Genomic DNA, 16,424 nt, shown 5'->3' on the forward strand with positions numbered 1-16,424 from the left:
GATATACGCGCGGTGGAAGCTCTTTGAAGCTCTTTGAAGGCCGCGTATTTTCGACGACGCCAGTTGTCGCAACCGAGTCGTTCCCGGTGCTACTTTGTGCTAGGTCGTACCTTGCCCGATCTAGTCATGGCCGAGCATACGGCACGAACATGGAAAAATATGTAAATATCTCAGGTCTCATCCATTATCCAAGAGAAAAGAACGGAGAATGAGAAAAAGAGAAAAGGAGAAGGGAGATCCGTTTGCTCGTGCACGTGACTTCAAAATACAGGAGGGTACAACGACCCCTTTTGCTTTGCTGTTTTAGCGCAACGCGTATCGATCGAAGTAGAATCGTGATCTTTTTAACAATAACTCGCATTTTCTTTCTTTTTTTTAAGTGTCTTTGTTATTAAATTAATAAACGACTTAAATTTCGTTTCAATCCAATTCTCGTTCTTCTTTTGCATACAAAAAGTTCAAATGAAAACATTCGATTGAGAAAATTTTAACTTTATTCGAAAAAATTCACTCAACAATAACTTTGATTTTTCATGATATTTATATAAACTTAATATTAGCATTCATTCATATCTATTCATTTGTTACGTGCTCAAATATACTTTTTGCGAATATACAGAATGTTCAGTTGTGGATATCTATGTATTTCGATACGTATATATTTCTTCTGAAGAGATCGTCCTCACTAGAGGGAAAATGTCTTTGAACCCAAGCCAAGGCAAATAAAATATTTGGATTCTTCATTTTTTGCTAGTCGTTACTTTTTACATCAGCAAAAAAAGAAAAGAGACTTCTCGAGTTTCGTATACTTTGCATATAAATCTGTACAAAAAGAAATTAACGTACGTCTCAACTACTGCACTCGTAATTTCTGCAACTAAACCATAATCGCATATTTACACGCGCATTTGAAAACGAAGTGGAACGTTTTCTCAATAATCCATCGTTTTAAAATAGAATTGTAAAATTTCACTGTGTACAATTCTCTCCCCGTGGGAGTGTTCAATAAATCAATTTGATTGCCGTTCTAATAGTTTCTTCGGAATAAATTTCACAAACACATCCGCCGATCATTAAAACTATTCCTAGAGCGCGCGGCTACAACGCGCCACTTGTATCGTGAATTGCAATCGGGCCATAAACTAGAATTTTAAATTAGCTCCTTTCATCGCGTGTCACCGGTAAACGTTCTCGTTACGGTGTTAACCGAGATAGTCCGAGTGGCGAGCAACAAGGCATCGTAAATTTATACGACTTTTCGTCTCGATATTGTTCCCCACGCGGACCTCCTCTCCCCTCCACCAAAGATCCCTCGAGGCAATTTTCGGAGGTGGGGATGGCGGGGAAAGAATCGTTCGCAGTGACGAGAGAAACAGATCATCCGTACCTGTGGAAAGCTCGCAACGGAATTCATATACAGGCGAGCTGCCTCCCCTCTTCTTCTCATTGCGCAGCCGCGAAAATATCGCGGACGGTAATCCAATCATCGGCTGGTGTTCGACACTTCGCGCCGCACGTTCCATATGCATGAGGATTCTCGTACGAGTCAGCGCATTCTCGCGGCAAGTAATAATAATCTATGGGGAAGTCTCTCTTCAACGCGCGGGGGGATAATCGATTGAATTGAATAATAAGGAGGAAAAGGCTTGGTTGAAAGCAAACAATTCTGAACGGGGAGGTATAAAGATGGGATATCGAAAGTGGAAGTGTGTAAAGTTGGGTTGCTCTTAACGCGAATTCTCATAGACGAAATGATATCGCATCTTGCTAAGGAAAATTATCGAGAAAAATTACGAAATTGCAGTTAGATTAGATCTCGTGTTAAGTTTTAATTTTATACGATTGGATTATTTTATTTTCATATCCAAAGATTTCGTAGAATATCAAACAAGATTAGTCCATATAACAGTAGCAATCTTCTTTTGCAAATACTTAAAAAACTAACTAAATTATTCGTAATATTAAGCTGTTCATCTTCAAAGAACAACTGAAAATACCTAAGAAGCCGTAGAAAATTCTTCCCAAAATCGCTCTATCAAAAATTTCTGAACTACCCGAGAGAGTGCATTCATTCGAGCCCCACGCATACCGCGCATACCATCCACTCGTTCGAACTGAAATCAATAGCCCTTGAAGGGGCAAGGCGCGCTTTAATTTACAATTAAATCGAGGGGGAACGATACGCTCACGTTTCCAATCGCTCGAGGGAAGGATCGCAATATTCGAATCGGCGTAACGACATGATACGCAATTAATCCATCCGCGCTTCGTGTAATGGCGGAGCGGAGTCGTTGCGCTTTGACCAGGTAGTCGCGCGTGTGATTTGCGCGAACACTGTGACCAACGCGGGATTATGATTAATGGCGCTGCTATCGGTGCGTGAACGCCGCAAAACGAAGACAAATAGCCGACGCGGGACCTCTTTAAACGCGCTCGCTCGTGGATCCACCGCCGTTCGATCGGAAATGGCCGTAAAACAGGCGCGAGATTATCGAGTGGCATCGGCCTGGTCGCCAGTCCCTCCTGGCGATTCGATTAATGAGCGCCTTCTATCGTTCTTGTTTTAGGTGAAATTAAATTAATACTGGATATTGTTCTTTTAAGAAATCTTATTTTAGGTTTTACTATAATTGACATTATCGACGGGTATTTTTGATTCGATTCGACGTTTCACAAAGGTATTTTGCAATACAATTAGAAGAGCTACACTTGAGAGAGTCGACCAGTTTTTGACGATCTAAACACTGCTACAATATATTTATGATCGGAGTATTACGTAAAAATAAGTGTTAACAGGTGAATTTAGATACCAAAGAAAAGTATTGATTTCTTTTGGAAATCCAATTTTATCATTTTAGTTATAGTAATTCGTAGATGGCCAATACATTTTGATAGAATGTTTCATTTAATGGTAAAAATTCAACGAAATCCAAAATGGTTGTGCATAACAATGACAATTTCGCGCGATACTTCGTCACCTGTTGATAACGTAGAAAATCTTTATAGAAGTTCATTGGATCTGAATCCGTTTTAGCATTCGCAATCGAGATGGAATTCGAACGTTTGCCTGACAAGATAAAAAAAAAATTCATTTCCAACTTCCACAGATAGCAATAAAAGGGTAAAAGGGATATTATTGTATATGCATGAACTTCTGTTACGATTGCATTACATAATGTGAAAATAAATAAACTATATATGTACAGAATTAAGAAGTGTATATAAACGAAAAATTAGTTTTAATATGATTATATTTTACACATTTTATTTTGTAAACAACATATAAATGAATCTAATTTATTACATATTTTTCTTCCAAGACATTAACTTTATTTGCATGAATATTGTAAATAAATTTAATATTAAAATGAAACTTCTAATTAATTTCGATATAATATCGAGAAATCTTGATTAATTCATAACATATTATTTCACATGTCAATTTAAATATATCTGTACTTGTTTTAACTTGATTGCATAAAATCTGCAATCTGAATATAACTGAATTGAATGTGATCAATCTATTTATTTATCCGAATAAACTTGATTAGAAAAAGAAGCAGATATATTTCTCAAAATGTATAGATACGTAAAAAAGAGAAAAACCTCTGAATTTAATATTTTGTCGATGATAGCTTACATAAGAAAGGGAAGAGAAAAAGAAATCGGAAGAAAAGGAAACGCCTCCTCAACATATGGAACCGTGTATCCGATAATTGAATCACCTTTGGGTCACGGTTCTTGGATCAGAAGCGTAAATTTTGCATGAAGGGTATGGTTTTTAATTAGTTTAGAAAGCAGTTGTGTTGGGATTAGAGAAAGATAGCGAGAAGTTATCGCATTTGTGAATTATAGACCATTCCTGTTAACGAATATCTGTTATTAGTTAGACAGCATATCCAATTCAATGTTCAATTTAATACAATAATCCTTAGATTATACCATTTCATATGGGAAATTATTTGACTCGAATGTATATACGAAAAACAAATAAATTTAACGAATCTAGAAAAGAAACTTAAAAAAATGATAAATTTTACAACACCGTCTCCGAATACAAATTGGTTTCAAGGTTATTTTTTAAGTGAAAGAAATCATAGGATGATTAAATTGAAATTTGTTTGTAATTAATAACATACTAATGCAAATGATTAACGATTAGATTAAAAAAATTATACTTTCCACATTCATGGAAAGAAAAAAAAATATATTCGTATTAATATTGCAAACACTTTTTCATTCGTGTAAGAGATATATTTCCTCGCCCAAAAATTAACACACACACACACACATATATAAATACCAAAACACAAAAAATATATTTTAACACCTAACGATAAAACAGCGAAGATTAAACGATAATATCAATTGAAAAGAGAGCACGGAACGAAAACGTTCGAACCACGTCGATATCGGATACCAGCAGAATGGTAAGACGCCCTCCAAGACCCGAGCGCAACCACCGCTACTTTTAATTGCATAATTTGCGGCGTAACTTCGCGCCGGATTCCGTTCCATTGCCGAGGAGCGAGCTTATCTCTCGCTTCCACGCGGCAGAACTTGCGAATCCGCTCTCGGCGTAATTAAAAGTCTGCCGTCGTCGATCGAGCCCCAGGCTCTTCGTGTCGCAGAGAAGGCGCCACGAAAGTTTCCACTTTCCAACTTTCCGCGCCTTGCGCTGCGGCACCGGCCTGTTACCACCGGAACCGATCGTGAACTTCCCCGGTTGAATTTGAATTTTCGACCCCTTCGAGCTCTCCACGCGATGGAATTGCAATTTTTATCTCTGTTTTCCCGTCTTTCGATCCTATCTACGTCTACCTACATACGAAGATGGTTACATACGGATTTTTTTTGTTCGAGGTGCGTGGATCGATTAGTTTGGAGGAATATAAGAGAAAGACAGTTCGGTCGTTTATTCGTCATCGTCATATAGCTCGTCATTCAGTTCGAGAACAATGAATGGATGTATAAATTGGAGAAAAGAAATAATAAATATTGGTGTATTTTATATAGAAATTAAAGAGAGATAATAAAGACACAATTGCTATTATTAAGTTTTTCGTTTTTTGCAATTGGTATGGAAACTTGTAGATGTTTCTGGCAAAATTAATTTTGAAGTTTATTCATATAGGTTCGTAAAAAAGGAAAAAAGAGAAATTTTACCATCAAATTCTACTTTATTAGTCATATTTTCGAATATGGGAAAACGGTATCTTTATTGCTTGAAAGTTTGGTTGACAGTGTAACAAACGCGGTAACCTGATACCCGGGTCATGTCCTAAATTTGATGTCTTGAAACGGTCATAAAATATTTTCACTGACTTTGACCGTTTATATATACTTTCAAAGAACAAAATAAAAGATAATGTAATAATATACACCGAGGAGAAGGAAATTAGGGTGTATAATAAAGAAACCTAAGGTAATAATAGCTATGAATCTTTTTAATTTTCTATTTACAACAATCTTGCATCAAATTCAAATCTATTTATCGCATAATAGCCGCGAATTAATTAAAAATTTAATTAAACGAAGAAGTTAAGGATGAGAATTATAAAAGATAATTCCGATACATTTTATTTAAATTATTCTTATCTATTTAAAACTATTTTACAATCCCTATTTCCTCCAACAAAATCAGCATCGCAAATCGAAGACAAAAGATTTCTACCAGCGCGGATCAATTATAAAGAGATTGAACTGAGATACCGAGTATTAAAATTCTCGCTTTGTACACGTCATATATATTCGTTACATCGCGAGGCGAGAATTAAATAATTTGCAACGAAAGACCGGGATACGATGGTTTTTCCCACGAATACCAAAGTTCTTAAATCACGCACATCTCACGAACTTCCGACAGATCTTCGGTCGAAGGCCCCAGCAACGCGCAATTATTTCTCGCATGCAGGGCTATTGCGTGAGAGTAACGAGTAACGTTCGCATTGTCTGTACGCATCGAATTGGATTGTGGCGCGTTTAACGGAATGTATACATCTTTATGGAAATACCGTTCTCGGTTATTCCATGCCAAAAATCGAGTAACCGTAAATAAATTATCAATATTCACGTCGCGTTCTGATGTTTTTCTCAAGTTCAATTTATCCATGGGAAGAATATAAAAAAAAAAAAAAAAAAAAGAAAGGAAGAAGAAGAATTTGTAAATAGTATATTTTTAATATTAATATCGTACGTAGAATAAATAATATGAATACGTAGAAATATTCCCATAAAAATTCTAACTTTAATGAAAGTTTATGTGTATGTAGAGTATTAACCTGATATTACTCTAAATTTTTTTCATAATTTAAATACAATTTCGTTAAAGTGATATTTCGCTAAAAATAATTGTTCATTATGCTCTGTGTACTGATGTTTATTGGTTTTGATAACAAAACTTGTTAGTTGAGCTCGCATAAGAAGTACCAAAACTTTTGTGTCTTGTATACAAATACATATTTCGTTTAGTAACAATATACATGAATTTTACCAAAATATATAAATCGATGATTTAATATTATCTAGATATAGATATAATAACTGTATAACGTATAAGTAAAGTGTGTAAATTAATGAAATTTAGTAATTAGTAGTAAATTAAAGTAACAAATTTATCATTTAAAAAACATAAATCGAAAATTCACTTCATAAATATATCCTTTATGACTTTTATTATTGTACATATTTGTTAGACATATATAACATAACAGGATTTCCCTTTTTTTTTTATCTTTTCATTTTTTTTTTTTATCATTTATAGCAACACTCAATCTCCTATCATATCATTTTCAAACAATTGTAATATCACATATTTGCACACATTTGGTCGCAAAAGTCTTATACTATTTTACAAAAATTTAAATATTTTATATATTGAATACTTTGTTCTACTCTGTCATATGATAATATGAAAATATTTGTAACTGTATATCAACTATTATTTAAATTTTCATACTAATAACGATATTAATCGTTAAACGAAATCTTCGATAATTATTAAGTTCTATACATTGGAGACGTCATTATGTAAGTACAAGGATACTTCAGTAACTTTGCAAGCAAGACATAGGTAACATCCTCAATGTTAATTGTGCGTAACAGCCGGCGAATACACACCGAACTGCGAAACAAGGTTGTCGGAAGTAGCGGTCGATCAATAGGTAAATAGGTTAATCGCCGTATCGTTCGTCCTGAATGGAGTTTCGAGTGGCGCGTGTGGCTCTAATGTAAGTGAACGAACTATTCAACGTTTATACCGATTCGCCGGAAATCACACGCTCGATAGACCCTAAAACGTCGACCTCGACCTCGTTACACGCAACAACACACGCACATACATTCGTGTATACAGTCTGTTGTGTAAACGCGCCTTAATGATCTCGTGCACAATGCAATCCCTCTGAATGGAGTGAAATCGATAAGAAATTTACCGCGCGGAAAACGCATGGAGAAATCGCTACTCAATCAGTCGGAATTAAACGATCGATAAAGTTATAAGGAACTAGGGGTGAAGAACAATGATAATTGAAAGAGCGAACAAGTGGCATTAATATTCAGGATTATTTTCATAAGGACGTTTAAAAAAGAACGAGTGAAATACTTTGAAATAAGAATTGGAAAAATAATTGATGCAAATTTTATGTTATATTACATAAAATAATATGTGATTTATAATATAACAATTTATTCTGAATTTTATAATCAGTGAATATATTTTGAAAATTATCATAGGATTTAAAAAAGATGAAAAAAGAAAGTTGTATCACGAATATATATATTCAGTAAAAGTTTAAGTAGTAAACTATGAAATTAGATATGCTTATGGTCTAAAATAATAAAAATAATAATAAATGTCTGCGTTTACAAATTGTCTAGAAACCCCCGTAGGGGTTACCAAAAATTGCCGTAGCCGATGATTTTTCACATCGTCATGGCGGGGTATTGGTAAAAGTTTTCAACTAGCAAAAATCGCACCTCGGTAGAACCTCATTGGTTACGATATCGCCACTGCGCAAAGCTAATGGTTATACACTTCCTCGTGTTAGATATAATGTTTCATAAACAGTTTAACTTGCGAGAAACAATATGAACTGCGACGCCATCTAGTTCTTGGAAATCGAACTAACATTCTCTGCACCCTATTCGTTCTCTACCTCGCCCTATTTGAAATTACTTTATTTCACTTCGAAGAATTATAAATAAATTCTATAAAAATATTTTATAAATTATATTTTTAGAGAATTATTAATATTTGAATGAATAATTATTTTTGAATATATTTTTTGTTGAATAATAAATTGTTGTCAAATAAATTATATTGAAGTAAATTTTTTATAAATCTAGGATTATTTCTTAAGAATCGTTTCATTTCAAATATAACGTTAAATAATAATTCACAAAAAAAAAAAACAAAAATTATATATCGAATATTTATTCGTTATAACGTAGGAATAAAAAATTAATTTACAAACATTCGTAATAGGAGTAATGTAAAAAGTAAATGAATTCTTACTATTTCTTACTACTCTCCTGTAATTATTCTACCACACATGTTAGTGAGATTTATTGTAGGTTTTTATGAGTGTAATAACACACGCATTACCCTTTCATCAAGAAGTCACGCTAAAATAAGCCTATAAATACGAATGGCACACGTGTTCAATCACGCTATGCTATACGTTTCTCTCGGATTGATAGAAAAGGAACAACATCTCGATTTCTTTTGATTTTATGCGATTTCATATGTACACGAGAGATTATTCAAAAGCAGAATTACGGAATACATAGCTATGTACGTACCACTGTCACGACTATTAAGAATACGAATATAGCCATTGATTATAACGAAACCACGACCGCAACATAATAATAATAATAATTATCGAATTTTTGCCAATTGCCCAATGCCATATTCCCCAAGCTAGACACGGGAAATTGAGATTGCTCTGATCATGATGATATCTCGCCACGTGCAAAATTTCTATCGTGAAAATCATTCCGCGTTCACGCATATACCAGCAGACATATAAACATAAAACGATACACTTTCTCTGGATGACGTTACATTTTCATACGCCTACAACTAGATCATTACCAGTTCTCGATATTATCACGGAAATCTTGCATCGAAACCGACAGTTTTCCCGTGTCTTTGACAGCGTCAGCCATATTTGATTCGTTAGATTTTAGGTAAAAATAAAAGTGAACGAAATAAATCTAATTACAAACTTTATATTGTTTCGTACCTTTGAATCGTATCGTTGAACGCTCGAACAATCCATCACACGACACATCGATGATTTCTGCGAGTTATGCCAGACGTAAGAACTTCCACAAAAATAGCACATAACACAAAATTGAACGAGTATAACGTATTCTCACGCGACGCGGCGTGACCACGGCACGAATGATCTGAACGGTCATTAGGCGGCGACGTCCGCGCATGCGCGAGATACATCTCCGATACTCAATCTCCCCAACGATCAATCACGTTGAAAAGTACCGCGCGCGCTTTCACTGCAAACGCAACGTCGCTGTTTTCGTACGCCTCTGTCATCAATATAAGCGTGAACGAACTTCACCAGATCGATTACTGACGGTAATTATTTAATTTCCCGGGTGATCTCACACGGCCCACATTCACATTGTCGATCCATTATCATCAAAGCATTATTCTTTAACACCTGCTTGACTATTGGCTTCCCTCTGCGCGGATTAACGACCAACCTGGTAATAAGTGGCGAAACGAAGAAGAAGCTGCTTTTAGAGATTCAATTACGTTATCCGCATGGTAACATAATGATAATGATCTTCGACTGGTTCTCGAATGCGTATATATGCGAACCGTAACGAACAAGGAAGAGCGTTGGTAAGAAAAACATTCTTCCTCATAAATATCGAGATACGCGAAGCTTATGGTAATTTGTCTGTTGATCTAATTCGAAAGAATAACGTATACGCGGCATAATTAGGTCTCGCATGTCTCGCATTTCTTGTTCCTTCTAGAGAACAGATACAATTTTACATTTAACAAATCGTTTCTTAACATCAATAGAATTTATTCTTAAATTTATTCTTAATATAAAATTATTAATAGCGTTGTAAATCGTGAACTGCCAAAGAATAGATATCTATTGTTGTAAGTTGAACGTAGACACAGAGATGATAATGTATAAAACTTTCTAGATTCGATATTTGAATTATTATACACATAATTATACGTATAATTCAATGAATCGAAAATTATTTCTGCAGTTAAGTTTAATCCACGTGATACATTATATTCTGGATGTGTATCAAGTACGATCTAACTTTCGAGTTCCATGCATCTTCAATTACCTTCAAAGCAAATTCCACTATTGCTACAATAACCATGTCAATTATACGGATTTACGATCGATCAGATCACGTTTCACGATTCGAGTTGATTTGAAACTTACGTTAGAAACAGATCGATAGTTGTGAACTTGTAGTCAAATCAACATCCTTCCACGCGAAACTTTCCACTCAACTCTTTCCCAACAATTTCAAATCGGTTTCTACCACTTGTTCACAAGAACAGGAGCGAAAGGGAAAGAAAAATAACAATAAAAAAGAATTAGAGCCTAGAAAAAGAAGTAGATTCACTCGGTTAATACGTAATATAGAAAAGCTGGATTTTCATCGAGCCTTAGGCGCGTCCTGAAGGCAACCCGAAGAGATTCTAATTCGCGATGCCGACACGAACAGTTGTTCCTGAACGTCGCGGCGAGCCGCTTATTACAAGCCGTGTAATAGGCTTCCGCGCGCGACTCCAGGCTTCCCTCGCGCGAGATAACGAGCGTGGAGGAATGGACCGCGAGCAGATTAACAGTACCGACTGTCCGGGACGCGATCCGATTAAACTGCGCATAATAAATCGCCGAGGGTGCGATCATTCAATTAATAGCGGGCAACGAGGCACCATGGAAAGTTGCACGCCCCTCGCTTTTAAATATCGCACCTACGTAAGCTGCCACGTTCGCGCCTGATAAGAAACTGCGAGCTCTTTACTTCTTATTGCTGTTCCTCTCCGTGCTGGCTCCGTAATCACATTCGAATGGTTAAATTGATATTGATAAAATTTTTATTCAAGTTTTTATTATCATTCCACGAATTTGCAGTGTTGTATAAATTCTCTGTGTTTTTTTCAATACATATAAGATTGCTTGTTCGTTGTTTCGTGAACTGTATACAATTTACGTTGAATTTTTTTTTATTATCTTGTTTCATACAATTCTTTTAATACGCACCCGTATGATTAATGATGAACAAGATGTTTAAGATCTTTGCGTTGGATAAATCACTCGGTATCATCTCATTTGTCCAACTTTTTATTAAAATGTTGTTTCATTAGCACACCGGGCAAAGTGGCCGGTGAAATGCAACAGATTCACAGTGGTTGAATCATAACAGTAATTATAATGAGGATCCGGCGTTCTAGTGGCTAACGATGAGAGATTCCGCCAAGTTTAATGGCAGTGCCGTGAATTCCAGCGCGTGTAACACGAGCGTACAGACGAAGTTGGCGAGCTTCTTCAGCGGTTAATAAGATGGTGCGCGGATTCGAGAATGTGCTGTTCCAAGCACTTAAAAACTGCTGGACTATCGTATTCTATGGACTTTCAAATTTTACTCCTTCCATTTGTCGGACCAGATCATTAATCTACCGGAACTATTATTTTATCCTTGTCTATAATATTCAAGATTTTTAATTTTAATGTGCTTAAGTTTATTAATTCTTCTTCGTTTATGTTTCTTCTTCTCGAGATATAGAAAAGTACAACAAAAGAATATCTTGATGAAACTTTTACATTTTTATATTTGGATAGTTTGGATTATATTTAATGAATAAAGAGTTAAATATAATTCAAAAGCATTTCACGAATATTTAAAAAAGAGAAATTTTACTGAATCTTTCAGCGAACATTTAAATTTAGATCGGCTTATATTGTCGAGCTTGACACGTCGAATCTTTCGAAATTATGCCATAAGTTTCACCTCCACGCTCAGAGAATATAAAACACTATTTATATTAAATTGTTCTACAAACAAGAAAAACAATTCCTACTCAATTATAATCGCTCGAGTATTACACGAAGGTAATTACATCTTGTATCCTCGGGGGAGATCCCCGTTTTCACAAATTCGAAACTGAGAATCGCCACATAAGCGCGAAGGCGCGCGCTCAGACGAAGAGCAAGAAAGAGCGGCCCCTCAGGGAGAGGATGTTTCGCGGCGTGAAAGCGATGCCATTCCATCGGAAGAAATAGATCGAGCCACGGGAAACGGACTCGTTAGCGACCAACGAATCCCGTCCGGCCTATGATTGCCTTCTCGTTCTGGCCACTGGTCGCTACCGTTTGATTCGACGATTTATTACGAATACCACTTTCTCCGTTTGAACGACGCGCAAAGAACGGAAAATTTGTCGATGCCATTCTGTCTTTGCGATCGAAATGCAACTCTCCGATCGAAAAATTTTTACCTTAAAGCCTGAGCATGTTAAAATAAATCTAATAATGTTATTTTATAGATTATATTTAATGGAACATGTTGAGATAATACAAGAAGGTTTTAAAAATGTGAGAAAATTTCATATATAGATTTTGCTTAGATAATGAAAATGATAAAAAATCGTGATTTTTTAGGTTATGTCATTGTTGTATAATATCTGGTCAATTGTTCCAAAGCTAGCTTTTCAAGTTATATTTCAACGAGTGAACGATGATGATAATACGACTTAACTTCAAATTTATTACAATCTTATTACAAATTGAACAATTGTTTCCAAAGATAATTCTTTCAAAATTAACAATTTCGAAAAGGAGAAGAAGTTAATTCCCCGCCGAAACCGCGTATAACATTCATTCATCCGACGAACGAAATCATTTCCATCCAAACGAATAATATAAATCAGCATCTACATCCTCGCGATCCACAAGTTTTTAGGATTATATCCTAAGGAAGTATCGAGGAAGGTAGAAACTTGGGGCTCAGAGGCAGAAGAATGGTCTCCAAGGTGAAAGGCTGAGGAAGTTGAGCTCCAATTAAATTGTATCTCCTTTAAGAAGGCCGCTGCCGTTACAGATAATCCGCGTGCCGCTCGTTCAAGGCAGGCCGCGAGCGGAGGAGGAACAAGCTTATGAAGCAGCGCCAGTTTTTGCCCCGTCCTCCACGTTATTGGACTAATTTATTAACTACCCGGCTCGAGCATCACGGAACTGTTCACCATCGGAAGCGTTCGTACGCGCACAAGAAATGGCGCTGGAATCTTCCTTCCAATCTTTGTGAAACGCAGCCCCATTTGATTCGCCCGGTTTCATCGCGCCACTTTCTTGTCCGAGTCTCAAGAATCGTCCCAAGGGTTTCAAAGCCGATTTCACGGTGATTTCATGGGGGATTTTAATCGATTGAGTGGTGTACGCATATGGAAGTGATGTTGAGTTATAGCATCGGACCCAATCACGCTTTGGAACTTGAGGAATTCTGCTTGAATGGTTTGGAGTAATGAGATATTTCCTTTTGGCGCAGGAAAGTTTCGAACGTCCGGGGAATTGATTCCTTTTAGGATAAGGTGCTCGAGAGAAGATCGATAGATTTTTGAAATCGTGGCTCTAATAGTTCTTAATTATTTTAATTGACGTTGTTTCTATACGGGATTGAGTAACTTTCATTATTTAATGACTGATATTATTAAAACTTTTAAATCTTTTTTAAATCTTTAAATCTCAAGTAATATATTACTCAATTCAACTTAATCAAATTCATGGAAATATACTGATCATATATTATAATATTAAAACTCATAATAATACAATTGATTTTCATAGTATTCTTTTCCTTAGCCAATATCATAACAAAATGATACAATTTGATAGTAATTAAATATCTTGCAAATAAGAGGAAAGCGCAAAAATATTCTATACTATATATATATATAGAAAAAAGAAAAGATGATTTTATTATAAATTTCGAAATGTTTTGCATGATAAAACCTCCTTTCCTCTATCTAAAGCAAAAATTAAGATTTTAAATTAACAAAATGAGTCACAAGTTTTAGATGGACTATTTTCTTCTTTTCTTCTAAACTTGTTTTCTAAATTAAATTATTTCTAAAATTAATCTATCTTCCATTTGCTGAGAGATTTTCAATCCTCTTTAAATTATTACCCCATCGAACAAAATCGTAAATCCAAGGAAGAATGAAGCGAAGCAATCGGAAACAAGCGCATCTTCCGCAACCAAGTCCCATACGATGACAAGCCTAAGTATCTTATCTACCATCTACCATCTAATCTAGGGAGGGAAACTTGTGCGTAGTTAAGCGTTTCACATTGGCAAGGACTGTCTACGCTTGTTACTAGTCATCCTCCCCACCACGTATTCAACCGGCTATTAGAAATTGGTCGCAGTTTTTGCACGCAAATTCAACCGCTTTAACCGTTGTGCGCATGGTCGCTTACGTAAATAATAAAACAAAATCCTCCCTAGACGTGTTTTCTCGCTTTCCTATTCATTATGTAAAAGCGCGGCACGTTCGGAAAATAACACTTGGTTCATTTATCTTCGACCTCTCCTCGATTCCTCTTTCGCTAGCACGGATGCAGGAAGAGGAGAAAGACTTTCTCGGACCCAAGAGATTGAATCTTCCACGAACAATGAATAGTTGTGATATGCGTAAACGATGCCAGCTTAGATACCACTTTGCTATTCGCAAAGAAGAGGAAATGTAAAGACAGATATTGGTTTTCTTAATATAGTTGAAGAAACTAATTACTTGATTCGTCGAATTAGGTTAGGAATGAAAAAATTAGTGGGATGTAACATGGGAATCATAATATTTATTGTGGTATTTCATTAAAGTTAAATGTTTAAAAATCGAATTATGATCGATTGAAATGATTTAGAAATAATCGTACATAATATATTTTATAAGATACTTTTATATATAATTGCATTAATTATTATATGGATTTCATTTTTATCGTTACGGTCGTTCAAATCAATATATTGTATAAAATAAACGGATTATATAATATTTATACGCATATATAAATCTTGGTAATCTTGAATATATTTCTCATATGAAAACATTCTTTTATCTATCTCATTTAAGACGAGTCTCTTCTTTTAAATATTAACAAAACATTTAAAAAAAAAATATTGAAGAATATTTAGTATGTAAATTTAAAATGCAATAGTGGAACATTTGACCACTTGTAATAAGTGCATTTGTAAAAAGTGGAATATGTGTAAAGTATTGATTTTTTTATTCATACCTGTTTTACATACATTTAATATGTAAATGCACGTAATGTTAGAATGCATTAGTGAAGCTTGTTTAAGTATTTGTAAGTATACTTTGTAATTAAGTGCACTTGGAAAAAGTAGAATATGAGTAAAGTTATTTATTTATTTTTTTGTTCATATCTGTTTCACATTTTTACTGTACATATATCATTTAATATGTAAATATTAGAATGAAATAATAAAATGTTTGAGTACTTATAAGTAGACTTGTAAGTAAATGCATTTGGAAAAAAATGAAATACTTTTAAAGTATTGATTTCTTTTCATATACACCTTATATTTCCATTGTATTATCATACATTATTCTATTATCTCTTTAATTTCTCAAGCATCAAATTTTTTTCAATCGAAGATTTAATTGAAACTTATTCTCAAAAATCTCCCAAAAGCTTCATCTATTCTAAGATGATTATATATTATTCCACAGAAAGAGTTATTTCCTAAGCACATCTTTGAACCAATCTTTCTATTATTTTTTATTTAACAATAAACTTTTTATTCTATATTATCACAAGATTCCGCATATTTCAAAGAAATATTATCCAAACTTTTTTTATATAACACATTTTCAATCCAAAACAATCTTTCAAATATCTTCCATTTAATAAATTTCATCCAATCCAATTCAAGATTATTTCATAGATTCTACATATTTCAAAGAAAGTTATCCAAGTTTCTCTTATACAGTACACTTCTTAATACTTTCAATCCAAAACAATTTCAAATATTTCCCATAACATACTTCACCTATTTCAAGATTATTTCACAATCATTACCACAAAATGTTCCACGGAAACATTATTCAAGCTTATCTTGACCTGCACATTTCCTAACCTCATTTTCAATCTAAAACAAATATCTTCCATTTGACAAGCTTCACCTATTTTAAGGTTATTTCATAGGTATTACCATAAAATTCTGAACATTTCAAGGAAACAGTTATCCAAGCTTCTCTTATACAGTACATTTTCCAAGTATCATCGAGGAAGCACCTAGGAACAACAAAACGGTAACCGTCTCGAAAGCGAGGACGCCTCGTCTCATTGTCTCTCGCATAGAGGTCGGTCCTCGTTTGATAGCTGGCAAGTAGG

General features: G+C 34.7%; 1 protein-coding gene and 1 non-coding gene across 6 annotated transcripts in view; both read right to left on the reverse strand.

The window, feature by feature from the left end:
• Positions 1 to 16,424, reverse strand: part of LOC100867566 (puratrophin-1) — a 344,145-nt gene that overhangs the window by 251,567 nt on the left and 76,154 nt on the right. The window contains exon 1 of one of the 5 annotated variants that reach the window (XM_086912710.1): positions 9,249 to 9,378. The exons of the other annotated variants lie outside the window; for them this stretch is intronic. Coding sequence (XP_086768836.1) covers positions 9,249 to 9,350 — 102 coding nt within the window. The 5' untranslated portion in view covers positions 9,351 to 9,378. Of the gene's footprint in view, positions 1 to 9,248; positions 9,379 to 16,424 lie in introns of those variants that run through there. 5 annotated transcript variants of the gene reach the window in all.
• Positions 7,882 to 8,022, reverse strand: LOC116414359 (U4 spliceosomal RNA). Its single transcript, XR_004224873.1, has one exon. It is a non-coding gene; the product is annotated as a U4 spliceosomal RNA (small nuclear RNA).

Source organism: Apis florea, unplaced genomic scaffold (genome assembly GCF_048593485.1).
Source record: "Apis florea isolate Af1SG1 unplaced genomic scaffold, ASM4859348v1 contig_3493_pilon, whole genome shotgun sequence".
Classification (NCBI taxonomy): domain Eukaryota; kingdom Metazoa; phylum Arthropoda; class Insecta; order Hymenoptera; family Apidae; genus Apis; species Apis florea.